The 16,510-nt window shown below is 42.0% G+C and overlaps 1 protein-coding gene across 3 annotated transcripts in view; it reads left to right on the forward strand.

The window, feature by feature from the left end:
- CA10 (carbonic anhydrase 10) overlaps nucleotides 1-16,510 on the forward strand; it is a 492,493-nt gene that overhangs the window by 191,890 nt on the left and 284,093 nt on the right. For all 3 annotated transcript variants that reach the window (XM_040497096.1, XM_040497094.1, XM_040497095.1), the window contains one exon: nucleotides 16,236-16,378. In XM_040497096.1, coding sequence (XP_040353030.1) covers nucleotides 16,236-16,378 — 143 coding nt within the window. The remainder of the gene's footprint in view (nucleotides 1-16,235; nucleotides 16,379-16,510) is intronic.

Below are 16,510 nucleotides of genomic sequence, written 5' to 3' on the forward strand. Positions count from 1 at the left end.
AGACCATTGACCCTTTAGCCAGCTTCCCCTTTCTGTCTCCCTTTCTTTTTGAACATTTTCTACCCCCCATTTCCTCACTGAACCAGTATTAACTCAGTGCCTCCTGTGTTCATGGCTTCTTGCTATGCCCTGACATTAATGCTTTATCAGTACTCTAAGACTTCATTGGTGTACATTTATAATGACCAGTAATCCATCACCTCTGATTGCTTCTGGATTTGGGTGTAGCATCCTGTTTCTTAGAAGATCACAGACAGTTTTATTTTTATTTTTATTTTTATTTTTATTTTTACTTTTACTTTTTATTTTTATTTTTATTTTACCAAGAGAACACATGTGCAAGAGAGAGAGAGAGAGAGAGAGAGCGGGGGTGGGGCAGAGGGAGAGATAACATTAAGCAGGCTCCACACTCAGCACAGAGCCCATCGTGGGGCTTGATCCCCAAACCCTAGGACCATGACCTGAGCTGAAATCAAGAGTAGGATGCTCAACCAACTGAGCCACCCAGGCGCCCCATGATCACAGAAAATTTTAAAAGGGTGCCTCCTGCTGAGAGAAGAGGGTATGCATTCTTATATTTGGTGACCCAGACTTTTGCACAGTGGTTTTTGTTGAACTTCTAACTCGCTGATGAAGTTGTGCACTGCTCCCCAGGAAGTAGTAGAATTGCATGTTTTGAGAACATGCTTTATAAACCTTCAAGTGTTGCAAAAGTGAGAACTCTGCTGATTTTTCTGATTTCCCCATGCATAGGCAGAGACAGGAAAGGCAGGAGAGGGCAGCCTTATGATGAACCCAGAGCTGGGGTTCAGGTCACTCACAGAGGAAACTTTTAAGGATGTGTTCACTGCTGATTAAATTTCTGAGCAGTCCTTGCTGACTCTCTTGGGCATTGGGGACTTTGAAACTCAAATGATCTTTTAATGTCTTGTCACCATGAACTGGTGTTTCCTTGGGGCAATTCACGTTCTTAGTAAAGCCCAGGGAGCCACCAACTATAATGAGGAAACTTCAGATTTTTTGCTGTTTCAAAAAGAAGATGTCGGACTTTAATGTCCCAAGCCGTTGATTTGAGAGACTCTTCCAAACTGGATCAGTCTCTAAAAGAAAACTTTACTTAGATCAGCATGGATTTCTTTTGGTGCGCTGTCACGGATCTCCTGAGGAGGCTGAAAGTTGGAGTATAGTTTGTTAAGCGCCTCACTTTTGTCCTTAGGAAACAATAATAAAGTAAAAGGCGAACATCCATGCTGTCTGTTTGAGCAAGCATGACAGCAAAGATCTAGATCTTGTGTTTAGTACATGAACCTGAGTAATCCTGCCAGAAGAGCAAGAATGTACTGAAATTCAGAGAGCCAGCTGACCAAGAGAGGGCTGGTCATTTGTAGGCATACTGAAATGCAAACATGAATGATTAAGAAATGAAGAATGTGTAACAGTGTCCAAGGCACTCCTGCATTCGTTTATTATTGAATCTTTATACAATACCCTGTGGAGATGAGAAATGCCTTCAAAATGGAAACATAAGCACCAGCAGAGTTAGACATTCTTTAATGTTCTAAAGCCATGTTGACCAATGTCAGAGTCTCCGATGGTGGTAACATTCTAGTTCTTTTTGCAATCTGATCATTTGATGTAGCCTTCAATCCACCTTTTATGATTGTTACAAGGATGGATCAAATATCGGCCCCAGGGCTACACTTTTGAAAGCTCAGAACATACCATGCTCATGGACATACAAATGAATAAAATGCATCTCTGTCTCCTCATTGGCTGACTCATGAAATCCTTTATTCTCCTTCCTACTGCCCACTGCAAATCTCGCCACTCATCCGCTTTCTTCCTTTGATTTCACATCTTGAATCATTCTTTTTTTCTTTATTCCGTGTGGTAAGCCAACTTTGGATGTTTGCCTTGATCACAATACCATCAAATCCCCACCATGTCTGGTATTCATACTTCACAACCTGGATAAATAAGACCGTGTTGCTGACATCAGACCTTATCTCCCACTTCATCTGGGGAAAGTGATCAGACGTGAAATAGACATCCTGACTAAGTGGCTAATACCAAGGCTATCACGCAGTGAATGCTCAGTAAAATGACAGATCACCCCACTCCTCACCCTTTGCCTTCTCTTTCACTTGTATATATCAGGTCTTGACTGCTTTTTATTCCTTTTTAAAAATTTTAAAAATTCAAACAGCATTGCCTGTGAATTTACTATATCCCAGGCATTGTGCTTAGTGATGGTGATTTAGGGACAAAGGTTTTCTAATCATGTCCATCGTAACTGGGGAGACAGGCATGTACAAAATTGCAAGATTGGAACAGAGGAGTGCCCAAGCTGCACAGGGATAGGGCATGTGACTCCAGCAGGAAGAGTAGAGAGTAGAGGGAGGAGTGGATGAAGAGGCAGCCTGCATCTTGAAAGATAAGAATGTGCTCTCTGCATGGGCGATTGGAAAGGGTATTCTAGGCATGAAGCCATAGCAGGCAGGGTGTGTTAGTTGGAACTGCAAGGAGCTTCCTACGGCTGGGCATATGTTTGGGCACTGGGTGGCGAGGAGTGTCAAAATATCACTAAATCTATTTCCCTGCTGGTGTCTTTTCAAATACAAATCCTCTCCATTAAAAGCCCCTTAGAGAGATTTAATTTTGGTCAGTCACTTCATGAATCATCTTTTATGGGTTTGGACCCTATAATCAGGTGCTGTGCTCTGTTTGAGTACCTGATCTTAAAGCGCTTGCTTTGACTTAGGAGATGACATTAATGCATTTGTAAAACTGTGAACAGTATAGCCATGCATAGTTAAGTACGAAATGGTCTGGCATCTGACTGGCTTCGCCAGAAATCCAGAATGATGGCCTTGAATAGTAGAGAGTGACTTAATGGAGGGATTGGGATTTACATTAGGAATTAGAGAATGTGTAGGATTTGATTATGAGAAGGTCAAGAGAGAAAAGAAGAACTAAAATGTGGAATCTAAAAATTCTAACTCTTAGAACTAGAGAGTAGACAGGTGGTTGCTAGGGACTGGAGATGGGGGGGGAATGGGAATAAATAAGTCACACGACACATAATTTCAGTTATGAGATGAACAACTAATTTACAGCATGGTGGTTATTAATAAACTATATTTTGTACTTGAGATTTACTAAGAAAGTAATTTTTTTAAGTTTATTTATTTTTGAGAGAAAGAGAGAGAAAGAGGGAGAGAAAGAGCAAGCAGAGGAGGGACAGAGAGAAAGGGAGAGAGAGTATCCCAAGCAGGCTCCATACTGTCAGCACAGAGCCCAGTGCAGGGCTTGAACTCACAAACTGCAAGATCATGACCTGAGCCAAAATCAAGAGTCGGATGCTTAGCTGCCTGAGTCATCCAGGTGCCCTCCAGGAAAGTAAATCTTAATTGTTTTCACCTCACACCCAAAAAATAACTGTGGATGTGTTAATTAACTTGGTTGTAATCATTTTACAACATACACACACACACACACACACACACACACACACACACACATATAACATCATCACATTGTACACCTTAAAAAAAATCACATCATAAACCTAAATATATGTGATTTTTATTTGTCAGCCATATCTTAGTGAAGGTGGATAGAAAGGAGGACTGAAGTAGGAATGAGCACACTCTGTTGTTGGGAGTATAGAAATGAAACAGAATGATGAGTATCCATTCATTCCACAACTTGTATTAAAAGACTAATACAACAAGCAAAAGGGAGAAATGGTATGCAAGGCAGACAGCATGGTCCTGTGCTCTCTCTTCCATCCATACATTTATGTATCTACCCATTTCATAAGTAGTTATTGAGTGACTACTCTGTGCCAAGCATTGGGGACATAATGGTGGCATCAAATGAGAGCCCTAGGGTCACAAGGAAACACAAATCTAAAGAAACCTAATCCTGACCCTTGCTGTGTACTAAATTCTGTCGTGGACCTCAGATCTGGCACAGTTTCCAGTCCTGGTTTTTCCTTGTGTGCTCAGCTGTCATGCCATTTGTGATGTGGAACTGACCCTGGCTCTGGGGAATTTATTTAAGGAATTATTATAGAGACTAAGGGAGGTGGCAGTGGGAACCTGGATGAGGCTAGAGGTATCAAGGTTGGATAAGGGGCATTTCAAAGCAAAGAACTCACCTAGATTTGACTGTTGATAAGATTTTGACAGAGATCTACAATCCGTGAGATACCTGCATGGTTTTTTGCCTGCTAAGAGGAAGCATGTTAATGCACAAGTCAAATGGAGAAGTTATGAGGAGAAATTCAATGTGTCTGTCCTGTAACTATATCGGTGAAGCTAAATCTAGTGTCTCGATAGAAAATACGTTGCAGACATATTGGTCAGTCCACCCTAGCACAAAATCAGAAGACCAGCAGACCATTTGTGTGTCTTTGTTCCCTGTTTAGTGACTGATTGTTTTGTGTTTGGGACCCAAGACTCGGTGCTGGCATGAAGATTATGTCTCCTGATGTATCATGAAGATAACAAAGACCTGTTATTTGTGCAAATGATAAATGCCCTAAATACATGCCAAACTCCGGGCAGATTGGAACAGCTGGATGTTTCTGTGGGATTACACAAATGTGAACCCAATGAGATGTTGTAAAGGCTGCCCATCACTGGGAGGCCTATAAGGCTAGGCTCAGCTGATCTCCACACATCTGGGTCACAGGGCTTTCATTGTTTGCTTACTTTTGCCATTTGTATAAGGGGTTGGATTTGTGCACATATACAGAGGGAGTGAGAGGGAAAAGGAGGTGTTTACACATTCAGATAAGTAAAGGATGGTACATTCCAAGATATCCAGATGTTTTGCAGGATTTTAACAGTGTTTCATCAGATGTTTGAATTTGTAGGAAATTGTTGCCTGTATCAGTGACATTTTCAGAATTTCCAAAGGCTGAAGAAGATCGCCTACTTTCACTAGCTAAATGTTTTTTAGCTGGTGTTCAATCCTCATGCTCCAGCAGGTTCCAGCATTACAGATCTGTACTTCTTGGAGCCAAGAGGATGCAGCTCTTATATAAATTTCAAGTAGGTCATGTGGTTTTTCAGAGGCATCAGGTTGGTCATTTTCTTCCAAGTTGAATAGGTGGAAATAATTAATGGGCTGGATTATTGACATGCATTGAGACATTCTTCTCCTTGTGGTTTCAATTACCAGCTTCAGTAGACTAATTTCAGATTTTATCTGAAGCAACAGTAATTATACAGGGCAAGAAAAATGTCCACCGAAATATGATCGGATAATGCTTAACACCATTGTTAGGCTTAAATCTTAACCCTAAGACAGACACCCAGGGCTTAATGCCTACATAAACCAGACTGTGTTTTATGCCTTCCTGTGGGCTCTCAAGAATGAGTCATCTAGAGAAAGCAATGAATTCTGAGAAAGCAAAATATTGAGGGGAAAATAATGGTGTCAGTTGAGTTCCACTGAGCTCGGTGCTGGATGTGGGATGTGGGAGTCAGACCTGGATTCGAGTCACCACCAGCTCAGCTGTGTATTAGCTAAATGTCCTCATTGAATGACTCAGTTCTGTGAGCTTCAGTTCCTCATTTATAACATGGGATAAATAATACCTAGCCCTGAGGATGACAGTTATGAACGATTTGATGTAAAGCTAGCCTCTTTCCAGTCTACCACCAGTAGCATAATCCATGACTCAGTGCATAAATGGACTGGTTGTGATGGACTTTGCTCTGTGTGTGTGTGTGTGTGTGTGTGTGTGTGTGTGCGCGCGCGTGTGTGTGTGATATTTTAATTTTAATTTTTACTTAGATGGGCACACGTATCTAGTAAAGTGTATATTTTTTATGATCTTGATTTTACAAATGAGAGGCCTGAAGCTCAAGAGAAAATGTGTTTGGCTCAACATTAGAACATTTGGCACCAGCATTAGAAGAAAGTGTAACACAGGGATGAAAGTCAAGGTTGCAGGCCAGACAACCTGAGTCTGGAATCCTCACTTCTCCACTGTCAAGTTGGGCTGTTTGTTTATATCTTGGGCAATTTAATTAATGTCTTTGTGCCTCAGATACCTATAAGACCTGGTAAGAAAGAGGATAATAACAAGATCTACCTCCTAGAATATTAAGTGAGCTGATGAATAGAAAATGTCTAGTGTGGTGTTCAACACATGGTAAGCACTCAGTAGATGTGACTGTTATTAGTAGAACCAGGACCTGGTTCTACTGGACCTAAATGCTATGCTATTTCCATCTCAGTGCCCTGTCTTCCAAGGAGTCAATTCTGGAGTTTGAGTATGCTTTTTGCACTTCTAGGGCTTTTTGAGGAAAGGGACAAGCACTGTCCTGTCTATCAGGTATGATTCAAATACATAACTACCTGAAGATAAGAAGATGGGTCAGATAACCTCTAATGACCTGGTGTTCCCAAGAATACTAGATCTGTGTTCCATATCTAGAGTCAGTAATCCTCGCTGGTTTCCCTGGAGCTCAGGCATTTTTTGTTCCCATAGAGGTAGCAGGGAACAAGAGTAGGCTTTTGGATCAGAAAGTCTGATCTTATAAATTACCATAAATGTTACTATACTCAAGACAATATGGCAGTGATACAGAAATAGACAAATTTGTGGAACGGTCTCAAAAGTCGAGAGGCAAATGTGATCTATACCAAAACCTAATATGTAATCAAAGTAACATTCATTTTGGTGGAGAAAGAGGACTTATTTAATGAATAATGCTGGCATTATTTACTTTCTACCTGGGAAAAATCTTAGACCACTGTCATAGCATATGCAGATTCATTTCTGATAGATTTTAAAAGTCAAAAATTGTAACGATAAAATTTTTGTTTGTTTTTAGTGTTTACTTATTTTTGGGAGAGAGAGAGTGAGTGTGAATGGGGGAGTGGTAGAAAGAGAGGGAGACACAGAATCTGAAGCAGGCTCCAGGATCCGAGCTGTCAGCACAGAGCCTGATGTGGAACTTTAACTCACAAGCCATGAGATCATGACCTGAGCCGAAGTCAGACGCTTAACCGAGATGAGCCACCCAGATGCCATGATAAAAATTGTTTTTAATCATATAGAAAATATTTATATGATCTGCATTTGGAGATACAACCTTAGGTAACAGAGGAAGCTCAGAAACCTTGTAAAGAAATAGATCAATATAACCAACCATATAAAATTTAAAAATCCCTAAATAGCCCAACACTCGAAGTGAGGTTAAAAGCTAGGTAATAAGCTTGGAGAAAACATTTACTGCACATGACAAAGAGTAAGTGTTTCTACAGTTCAAATTACAACAATAATTTACATGAAAAATGTAAATAACCCAGAGGAAAATGCCTGGAGAATGTGACCAGAAGAGAAATGCACGTAGCTAATGAGCATAACATGCTCAACATCAGCAATGGTTAGGAAATGGAAATTAAATCAATGAGATTTCATTTTTCCCATTAGATGTCCATAAATAAATAAATAAATAACATCCCATGCTATGGAGACTATGGGGAAGTGGACATACTCATGGCTGATAGCATAAATATTTACAGACACAGCCGGTATCCTTTAAAGGAACCTGGCAACATCTGTTAAAGCAGGTGCCTACCATGACTGGACAATACTACCGTTAGGGATCTTTCCTGCTGAAATGAAAGTGTTAGTGCGAAAAGTATACAAAAGCATAGTAAAATAAGATGTAAATAACCTCAATGTCTTATGTTCAGGGAAGCCTGAGAAAAGGGAGGTGCATCCAAACTATGAGAGTTCTGTTGCCTTACATGTGAACAAGAAGCTCTAGGAAAGACTGACATGGAAGACATTCGTGGCATATTGTTACCCTAAACAAAAAGTACTTTTACAAAGACAACCTCTCTGAATACAGGGATATGTATTTGGGTGTGTTTATGTGAGCATAGATGCCTGGCCAGGAGTTCACACCGATTACCTCAAGGGTGTCACCGGAAGGAAGGAGAGGGAGATGATTACGCCCTCGCTTTACACACTTGTGTATCACTTCACATGCTATCACACATGCATGCTTTTGTCTGGTTGTTTGTCTGCTTTAAAGAAAGGAACTGATCTCAAATTGTAGGCACTTTACTTACTAGCCAAGTGACCTTGGAAAGTCACATAACCTCTTGAAGTCTTAACTTTTCACATCTATAAAATAATGATAAAAGTATCTCACAGAGTTGTGGGGAGGATTAGCATTAGCAAGATAAGATATGTCAGGCTCGCTGCACAGAGATTATGGTGCATGATCAGCAGATGCGGACTCCCTCTTCCTTCCTTTCTCCTCACCCTCAAGGGATATGTTTTCAGAAGTGCAAGCCAGTCCCCACGCCGGAACCAAGTGCAAATGGGCAGGTGAAGATGCAATGCACACAGTTAATCCAGCAACTTCCAAAAGCCAAATAAAAATGGTTTTCTTTGGAGTCAAAGCCACTGTGGATGATTCATATCACTTGTCGGTCCCCCCATTCATCCAGACATGGAGAGTTCTGGATTTGGGGAATAATTGCACATGGCGCATTCCGGGTGTGACAGGAAGGGGCCAATCCCATGATCTAGACGGCTCCCTGTTCTGAATCCAGGGTGGGTTGTGTGGGCGTCTGAAAGCTGCCTCTCCCCTGCCTCCCATTCTGCTTTTTCCACCTCCAGAATGCTGCAGTGGTGCGTCTAGTATCGGTAGCCACACACCATCCTCCCCCATCCCCTCACCCAGCTCTTTCTCCAATACTCTTTGAATGCTTATAAAAGACACATGATGCTAGACCTTTGATAAACATGTTCTCACTTAATCTTCCCAGCACCGCTGTGAAGTAACTATCACCCTCATTTTACAAATGGAGAAACTAAGACTGCAGAAATTTAGCCACAGACTCAAGGTTCCATGGTGAGGATATGGCAGCTCGTGATCCTTCTCCTCTGCAATACTAACCACCCCCCAAGTTGGACAAGTTAGATGACCCAGTGGCTTAACTCTCCTTGCATAATAGTTATTTAGATTCCAGTGATAGTCTGTCTTGATTGCTAGGAATGTCAAGTTTCTCTGAGGAAAAACTTTAGACTTTTAACTAGTTATAAGATTTCTGTGGCTTGTAGCCTCTATTCGTACTTGCCGGCTGAGCTCAAATATCCCCTCTATTAGGAAGGCTTATCTGAACACTTGAGAAAAGGGTCAAGGTCAGGGTCACTTAAGCCTTAATATGGACACACCTTAATTACAACACTTACCATGTTTTATTATAATTATTTCTTAGTTTGCCTATTTTCCCACCATATGGGATATACTTAGGAGTGGCGCATTTTTAAAAAATCTGACTCATTGGGGATATTTCATTAATTTGAAAATGTATGCACAACCTAATGATTATGTGTTAAGTATATGTGTTACTCACAACCCCTGAAAGGTCCCCAAGTGAGAAAAATGGGAAGCCCTAGTTAGACGCTCTTTATGTAGTATGAATCAGAGTCCCAGCAAAGGAAGAAGAATCCAGAAGCAAAAGAGTTATTCAAATGCTATTCCTCCTATGAAATAAATCTGAAATCAGAAAGGGGCCAGAAGCCTGCAGCAGTGGGTATTTTAAACATGCTTATTAATAATGGCTCAAAGTGGCGATTTATTACAGTTGAGAATAGGGAAAGGGACAGTAAATCAGCATTGGTGAGGGAAAGATAGGAGTTCTTATTGAAAATGTATTCATATGCTTTATAACACTGAAATAGAGACAGCTATATTGAAGTAGAAGGCTTTATTTGTAGGATTGAATTCGCCAAAGATACGTTTTATGCCAGTATTCATTTTCCCAGCTTTCATTTGCTTTCTTTTGGCCGAAAAGTTGGGGGCCTTAAGTTTATTGCTTGAAAGCAAGAAAAGATTGCCTTAGCCAAGTCTCTTCATGAAAATATTCCTTGCTTCGAGTGGTGACTTCTAAAGTGCTAGTTGGATCCCAGGAAAATGCTTTTTTATTGGCACATATGTTGAAGAGAATAGTTTTTAAAACATTCAATTAGTTCTGCCTTTGAGACAGAATTTAAACCTATCTAAAGCAGTAGGATTAAATTCACGTAAAAACCCAACTGTTGCTTGGGAACCAATCCTTTCCCCACTCAAACTACCCTAAGGATAATCAAGCTCACACGTGGCTGTATTCCAGCCCAGGCAGCAGATACATGCTTTTAATTCATCAATCAGACCTCGGTACTCCCTGGCCTAAAAACTCTCAGTGGCTTTTTAATACATTAGAGTAAAATATAAACTCCTCACTGTGGTCAGCAGAGATCTGGAACGTCTGTGCCTTGTCTCGACAGCCAGCCTCCTCTCCTCCAGCTTTTTTTTTTTTTTTTTTCTCATCTGGTTCATAAGGTTTGTTAACTGGCTTCCTCTGGGTTCCTTGAACACATCAGGCTCTTCTCTGTCAACACCAGTGCCGCTTCTCTGCCTAAGACCCACTTTCCTCTGCCAGTCTTCAGAGAAGACTCTACAACTCTTCTCAGTCCTTCCAGAGAAATTATCCCTGGCCATTCTAGGTTATCTCCCTATCCATGCTTTATTCTGTAATCCATTACCATCTTAATTGTCTCTACAGCGAGGTCATCAGAAGTGCTAATGACACAGAGAAACAAGATCTCCCATATTCCCCACTAGACTGGAAGACCCCTAAGAGCGTGAGCTGTTTGAGCTGTTTCTGTTAGTCGCTAACTACCCACAACTGCTAACAGTGCCTGGCCTATAATAGCAAATATTTGCTGCACGAATTCTCACTGTCAAGCCTGAAGCCTGACATGTTATAGGCTGTCAGTAAACACTTTTTTAGTGAGTTTGTCTTGTTCCCATAGGATTTAGCAAATTCACATAAGCCACATAAATTAATTCCAAGTGCCCAACTCCCTGCCCGCGACAGCATGGTCTCTGCAAATTCTGCTAAGATGAAAAATAAAAATAGGACAGATGAATGAAGGAGATGCCTAAGACTAACTTTCTAGGATTAAAAAAAAAAAAAAGTCCCAGGACAAATTTTAACTCTCAATATTAGCCTTGATTCCTCTGGTTCCTTGCTCTCCTGATCTATTTCTTGTTTTGGTAAGAACTTTTTCGTTATTGTATGGGAGTTACCATGATGTGTTAATAAACTAAACTGGGGCTTTTTTGGTTCACTGGTTTTGAACGAGCAGCTGATAGGTTTTGCTTTGGGTTTTCCAAGGCTCATGTTTTAAGCAGCTGAAATCCCAGTCTTTCATAGCTCGCTGGACCCTGAGCCAAGAGACTGCTTGGGATTTGTGGTTTATGGTAACAATACAGCATTGCCATGGGGAGATGTTTTGGCAAAATTACACATGGTCATGATGCAGCAGTTAAGTGCCATCGTTTGGGCTCTGCAGAAATTAATTTGCAAAACCATCCCGGTCTGTTGTGTGTTCTAGTTTATATGTAAATTAGAAGATTGTGTGAAAAGGATGGCCCTGATGATGCCATTCAATTTCAGACCACTTGTCCATTAATTGGTTAGAGTGATTCTCACTCAGTTTTCTTTTATGTACATTTACATTATTTTCTTAATAAGGTGTACAGTCAAGCTAGAAAAAGACACAGCATTAGCCAATAAGTCATAATAACTGATGGTTTTAAAATGTGACGGAGGGGCGCCTGGGTGGCGCAGTCGGTTAAGCGTCTGACTTCAGCCAGGTCACGATCTCGCGGTCCGTGAGTTCGAGCCCCGCGTCGGGCTCTGGGCTGATGGCTCAGAGCCTGGAGCCTGTTTCCGATTCTGTGTCTCCCTCTCTCTCTGCCCCTCCCCCGTTCATGCTCTGTCTCTCTCTGTCCCAAAAATAAATAAACGTTGAAAAAAAAAAATGTGATGGAAAGTCTGCAAATTTGATTCACGGGGACAGTCATGGAAACTAAGAGAAAAAGAATTCTGTAGCGGTTCTCTAAATTTGGAAGTAGAAGCAGTGCCATAGTATCCTGCAATGCAATTCTGCTCCCAGGGGTGACATGGGGTGTTTATTAACCTGAAGGATCAATAACATGCAGGATGGTTAAGTGTCAGAATGCTGGGGATAATGGTCTGCACAAATCCAGAGGGAGAGTTTCTGACTCTAACTCTTGAAGCCTTAGTTTACATGTCCAGCCTTGTTCTTCAGGTAAAGTGTGCAGGCTTACTCCCATGCCCCAATAAGCGTGGGATCTCCATGCCCTCCTGTCTCCAGAGCCTTCCTCCTAATGCATTTCCCTAGAACCTAGATTACACCACATTTGCAGACATTTGAGTTGATCCTTTTGGTACCTGAGTTCCCTGGACTGGTTTTGACACCTTCATTATTGTCCCAACACCAAACACTGATTCTAAGAGCATTGGCTTCTTTCATTGGACTGTAGAACCTGGCCCAGTCCAGCTGGGCCCAGGACACAACCCCTGGAGCCTCTCTTCATGAGCAGTCATCCCCATTAGATTTCCTTGGGGCCCTGCAGATGAGACCCAAGCTCATCCGCTCTTTCCTGGATTGAAGCCTTTTTTTTTTCCTAACACAGTCATAGATATATGGCTTTTTTTTGCTTTTAACATTTATTTATTTTTGAGAGGAAGAACAGCAGAGAGAGAGGCGGGGACAGAGGATTTGAAGCGGGCTCTGTGCTGAAAGCACAGAGCCCAATGCAGGGCTCGAACTCATGAACCATGAGATCATAACCGGAGCTGAAGTCGGACACTTAACAGACTTCTGAGCCACCCAAGCGCTCCCCTGTATGGCTTTTTAAAAATCCTAATTTTATTTGGGATGGTTGACATTCAAAGCAGTTTGATTTGAACCTTGGCACTTGAAATGTATTTTAACTAGCAAATGGGCACTGATGTTACTTTTGATTTACCAAAAAAGAAAGGGTAGCAAAGTCTACAGTTGGCCATGGCAACAATTAACTCTGAAACTCCCTGGCTACAGTAATATGCCCTCCTATGGAGCCTGCTGGGAAGGAAGGGAGGTGGAGAAGCACCAGGAATCTTGAGACCCAGGCATTGGTCCTTACTCTGTTCCCCCCTGCCTCTCCCTTGGCTGTGTGGCCTCGGGTTGAGGACGTCACCCTCTGCTGTTTAGTCCTTGATTTCATGAACGTGTTTAGGCCAGATGATCTCTAAGGTGGCTTCTGTTTCTGAAAGACAATGAATCCATGGCTGATTTCAAGTGAGCAGTCTAGTGGGGGAGCAAACGCAGGTACCCCTTCAGGAACGGAGCAGGGGTGCGCGCCTCCCAGCCTCCCAGCCTCCAAGCCATTCCTCAATTGTCTGAGCAGGTGGTTAGAACCAGACACTTAGGCCTTGATGGTGAAGTGGGAATATAAAACCCTGAAACTGTTTGTCATAAAGAATGCCATGCCCAATAAAAGCAAAGGCAGATGTTCGCATAAAGTTTTTGTTGTTTGTGTTTTTGTGGGGGTGCTTTTGGGGTGGGGGGTTTGTTAGGAAGGCACAGCAGCACCTGCCCACACGTGCTGCCATCTATTAGCAGTCTCGCAGTCCATTTATAGGGTTGGAATTATTTTTGTTAATGATTTTCATGGGAATAGATGAAATGCACTGTGTGCTATAGCTGTAACTACATTTATTGTGCAGCTGCCTTCCAGGGGAAGCCCCCCACACATCATAGGTGGCCCGGCTGTCCAAGAGGCTCTGGTCTCACGGAGTGTTAAAAATAAAAGGGGCTGTATTCATTTCCTACTGTGGCTGTAATAAGTAATCACAACTTAGGGACTTAACACATCACAAATTTATCATCTTATAGTTCAGGGATGAGGGAGCCCCAAATGAGTCTTATGGGGTTAAAACCAGGGTCAGCATGCTGGTGGTTCCTTCTGGAGGCTCTAGGGGAAGAATCTGTTGTTTCATCAGTTCCAGCTTTTGGAAGTCACCTTAGCTCCTGTCCTCTTCCTCCATCTTCCATGCCAGTATCTTCTTTCCTCTCTGACTCTCTTTCCATCCCTAGAGCTTTTCTCTAAATCTTTGACCCTCCTGCCCCTCTCTCTTAAAAAAGATCCTTTTGATTACATTGGTCCCACCCAGACAATCAAGGATAATCATCTCAGTACCCTTAACTTAATCATTTCTGCACAGCACCATTGCCTATGGAAGGTAACATATTAGGATGTGGACATCTTTGAAGGAGGGCCATTATTTAGCCTACCACACAGACTGTAGAGACCAACCAAAGCCCAAGGGATAAATGCCTTATCTAAAGTCACACAACTGATCTGTGGCAGTGCCATGGCTATATCCCTGGAATTCCCACAGCTTCCACGTTGATGTGCATCACTGACAAAGATAGGTGGGAGCAGGCACTGAGGGAAGCTTTATTTTCATAAGAAACTGGAAATGATTGAGGAATAAATATAGGATTTTTGGTGATTTAAAAATAGTTTAGAGAAGACTTCTGTTTATATATTTTTTAAATACATGTTTAATTCAAGAGCTTTCTTAAATATTATAATTTGGCTAGGGCATGGTACTTTCTAAAGATGTTAAGTGACTTGCAGCGATAATAGAACTTAAATAATAAGGGGAAATGAAAGTGCCAAGGAACACATACAGGCTCTTCTTTCTACTCCACCTTCTTCTCTTTTGCCCCTCTTACTCTGGCCATGGCTGTCATTTTATCAGTTATAGCTGGAAAACCAGTTCAAGCTCTTTAAACTAAAGGGAATGGAACCAGCAGATATGCTCATTGAATGGGTTAAGCCAAATTAGATATTTTCCTTATTTCACAAGGAACCTCACCTTATTTTGGTGTTGAAACAGGCTTCTAAGAATCTGAGGAACTTGTTTTTGGCTTTCCTCCCACTTCTGCCCAACAATGGCCTGTAACAAATAAAAGGTTCGTAGAGTTTTGGATTTCGGTGGTACTAGACGTGCCATCCAGCCCAATTCTTCTCCTGAATTACGGGTCTCTTATAGACTATCTTTGGCAAGTATTTACCATACTCCTCTCTTGCCTCAATTTTCTCCATCTGTGACATGGGAAGGAATGATGGCTACCGTAAGTTAAAGGCTGAATTAAACTTGAGTTCCTGAGAGGACAGGTGCATCTGGGAGGGTCATGACTTGGTTGTTAGGTTCATCTTCTCTAGGAATCACTCCCGAACTCCACTTCCGCTGCTTCAGGGTTCAGTGCCCTCACCTAGAGATTTATAACCCACTTGCCTCATCCTGCAGCCACCCACCACCACAGTGTGATAATTGTTCTTGTACGTAACTCCCTTCCTCTAAATTCAGCCTAACCCAGGGCTGAACATGCACCAGGAGCTTACTGTAGTGTTGATGGACGCTGCGGGTGGATGAGCGAATGATGACCATATAATCTCAAGGCCACGTAGAGATGGATCCAGAGCCTCAGTGGAAATACTGAGCTGGGGGTGGGGGTCTGGGCAGGAAAAGGCTGAAGATATAGTCTGTGATCTTCCATGACATGAAATTAGTAACTGGCTCCCCACTGCTCTGCTGACTTTCTTAAACAGAAGAAAATAACTGGAAATTGCCATAGAAATTTATTTCCGTCAATTTTTAATGTGATACTGAAGAGGAGTAGACATTTCCCCTTTGGATATTTGGACTCAGTACTCCCAAGTCATTTTTCTCTTCCTATCAAGTGAATGCATTCTTGAGCTGCTGGTACATTAGGTTAGTGACACAGTGCTGGACTAAACAAAGACAGAGTCATGTTGCTGAGCTCCTGTCTGGCATTGATTGGGGTCATAAAAGTAATTCACTCCCTCATTTTGGTTTCGACAACCCACAGAATACATAATACCTTGCATATGTCGAATGCTACTTTCTTTGAAAAGCTTTCAATACCTACTGTATAGGACAAGGTTGATTCCCACATCACTCCTGCCACACAGAAAAGTGGAGCATCAGCTCAGGAATTACTAAAACTCTGGTGTACCTCCACATGAAAAGATGATGCAGGCGGACTATACTGTCTTCCCATTAAGGTGTTAATGCCAACTGTACTCATCCAAGAGGCCACAAGGTGAATGGATCTGACACAAAAAAATCTGAAGGTGGACCTTAGAGAAATTGACCAAGATCCAAGTCAGGAAAATACCATAGCAACACCCAGGGGTCTTTATGGGTGGGAAATATTAGGTGTCTGTCTCTGATGTCACCCTTTTTGTGCCATGGCCCTTTTGCATTGTTTCTCAAACCTTCCACATGGACTAATCCTACAATTGTTTGTTTGTTTCTAGTTCCTTCTTTCTGGGGATTGGTGAACTCAGCTTGGAACCTTTGCTCTGTGGGTAAACGGCAGTCGCCAGTCAACATCGAGACCAGTCACATGATCTTCGACCCCTTTCTGACGCCCCTTCGCATCAATACTGGGGGCAGGAAGGTAAGCAGCCATGTTGCTTCCATTGTGAAGTTGAGGACGCCGAGAGATGCCGATTCTGAAAGCTAGTCTTACAGGTCTCCTTCTCTGTGATGAGTTTGTCTTTCCACCTAGGAGTGAAATCAAAGACCTCAG

This window comes from Herpailurus yagouaroundi, unplaced genomic scaffold, assembly GCF_014898765.1.
Source record: "Herpailurus yagouaroundi ecotype Mexico unplaced genomic scaffold, PumYag 189, whole genome shotgun sequence".
NCBI lineage: Eukaryota > Metazoa > Chordata > Mammalia > Carnivora > Felidae > Herpailurus > Herpailurus yagouaroundi.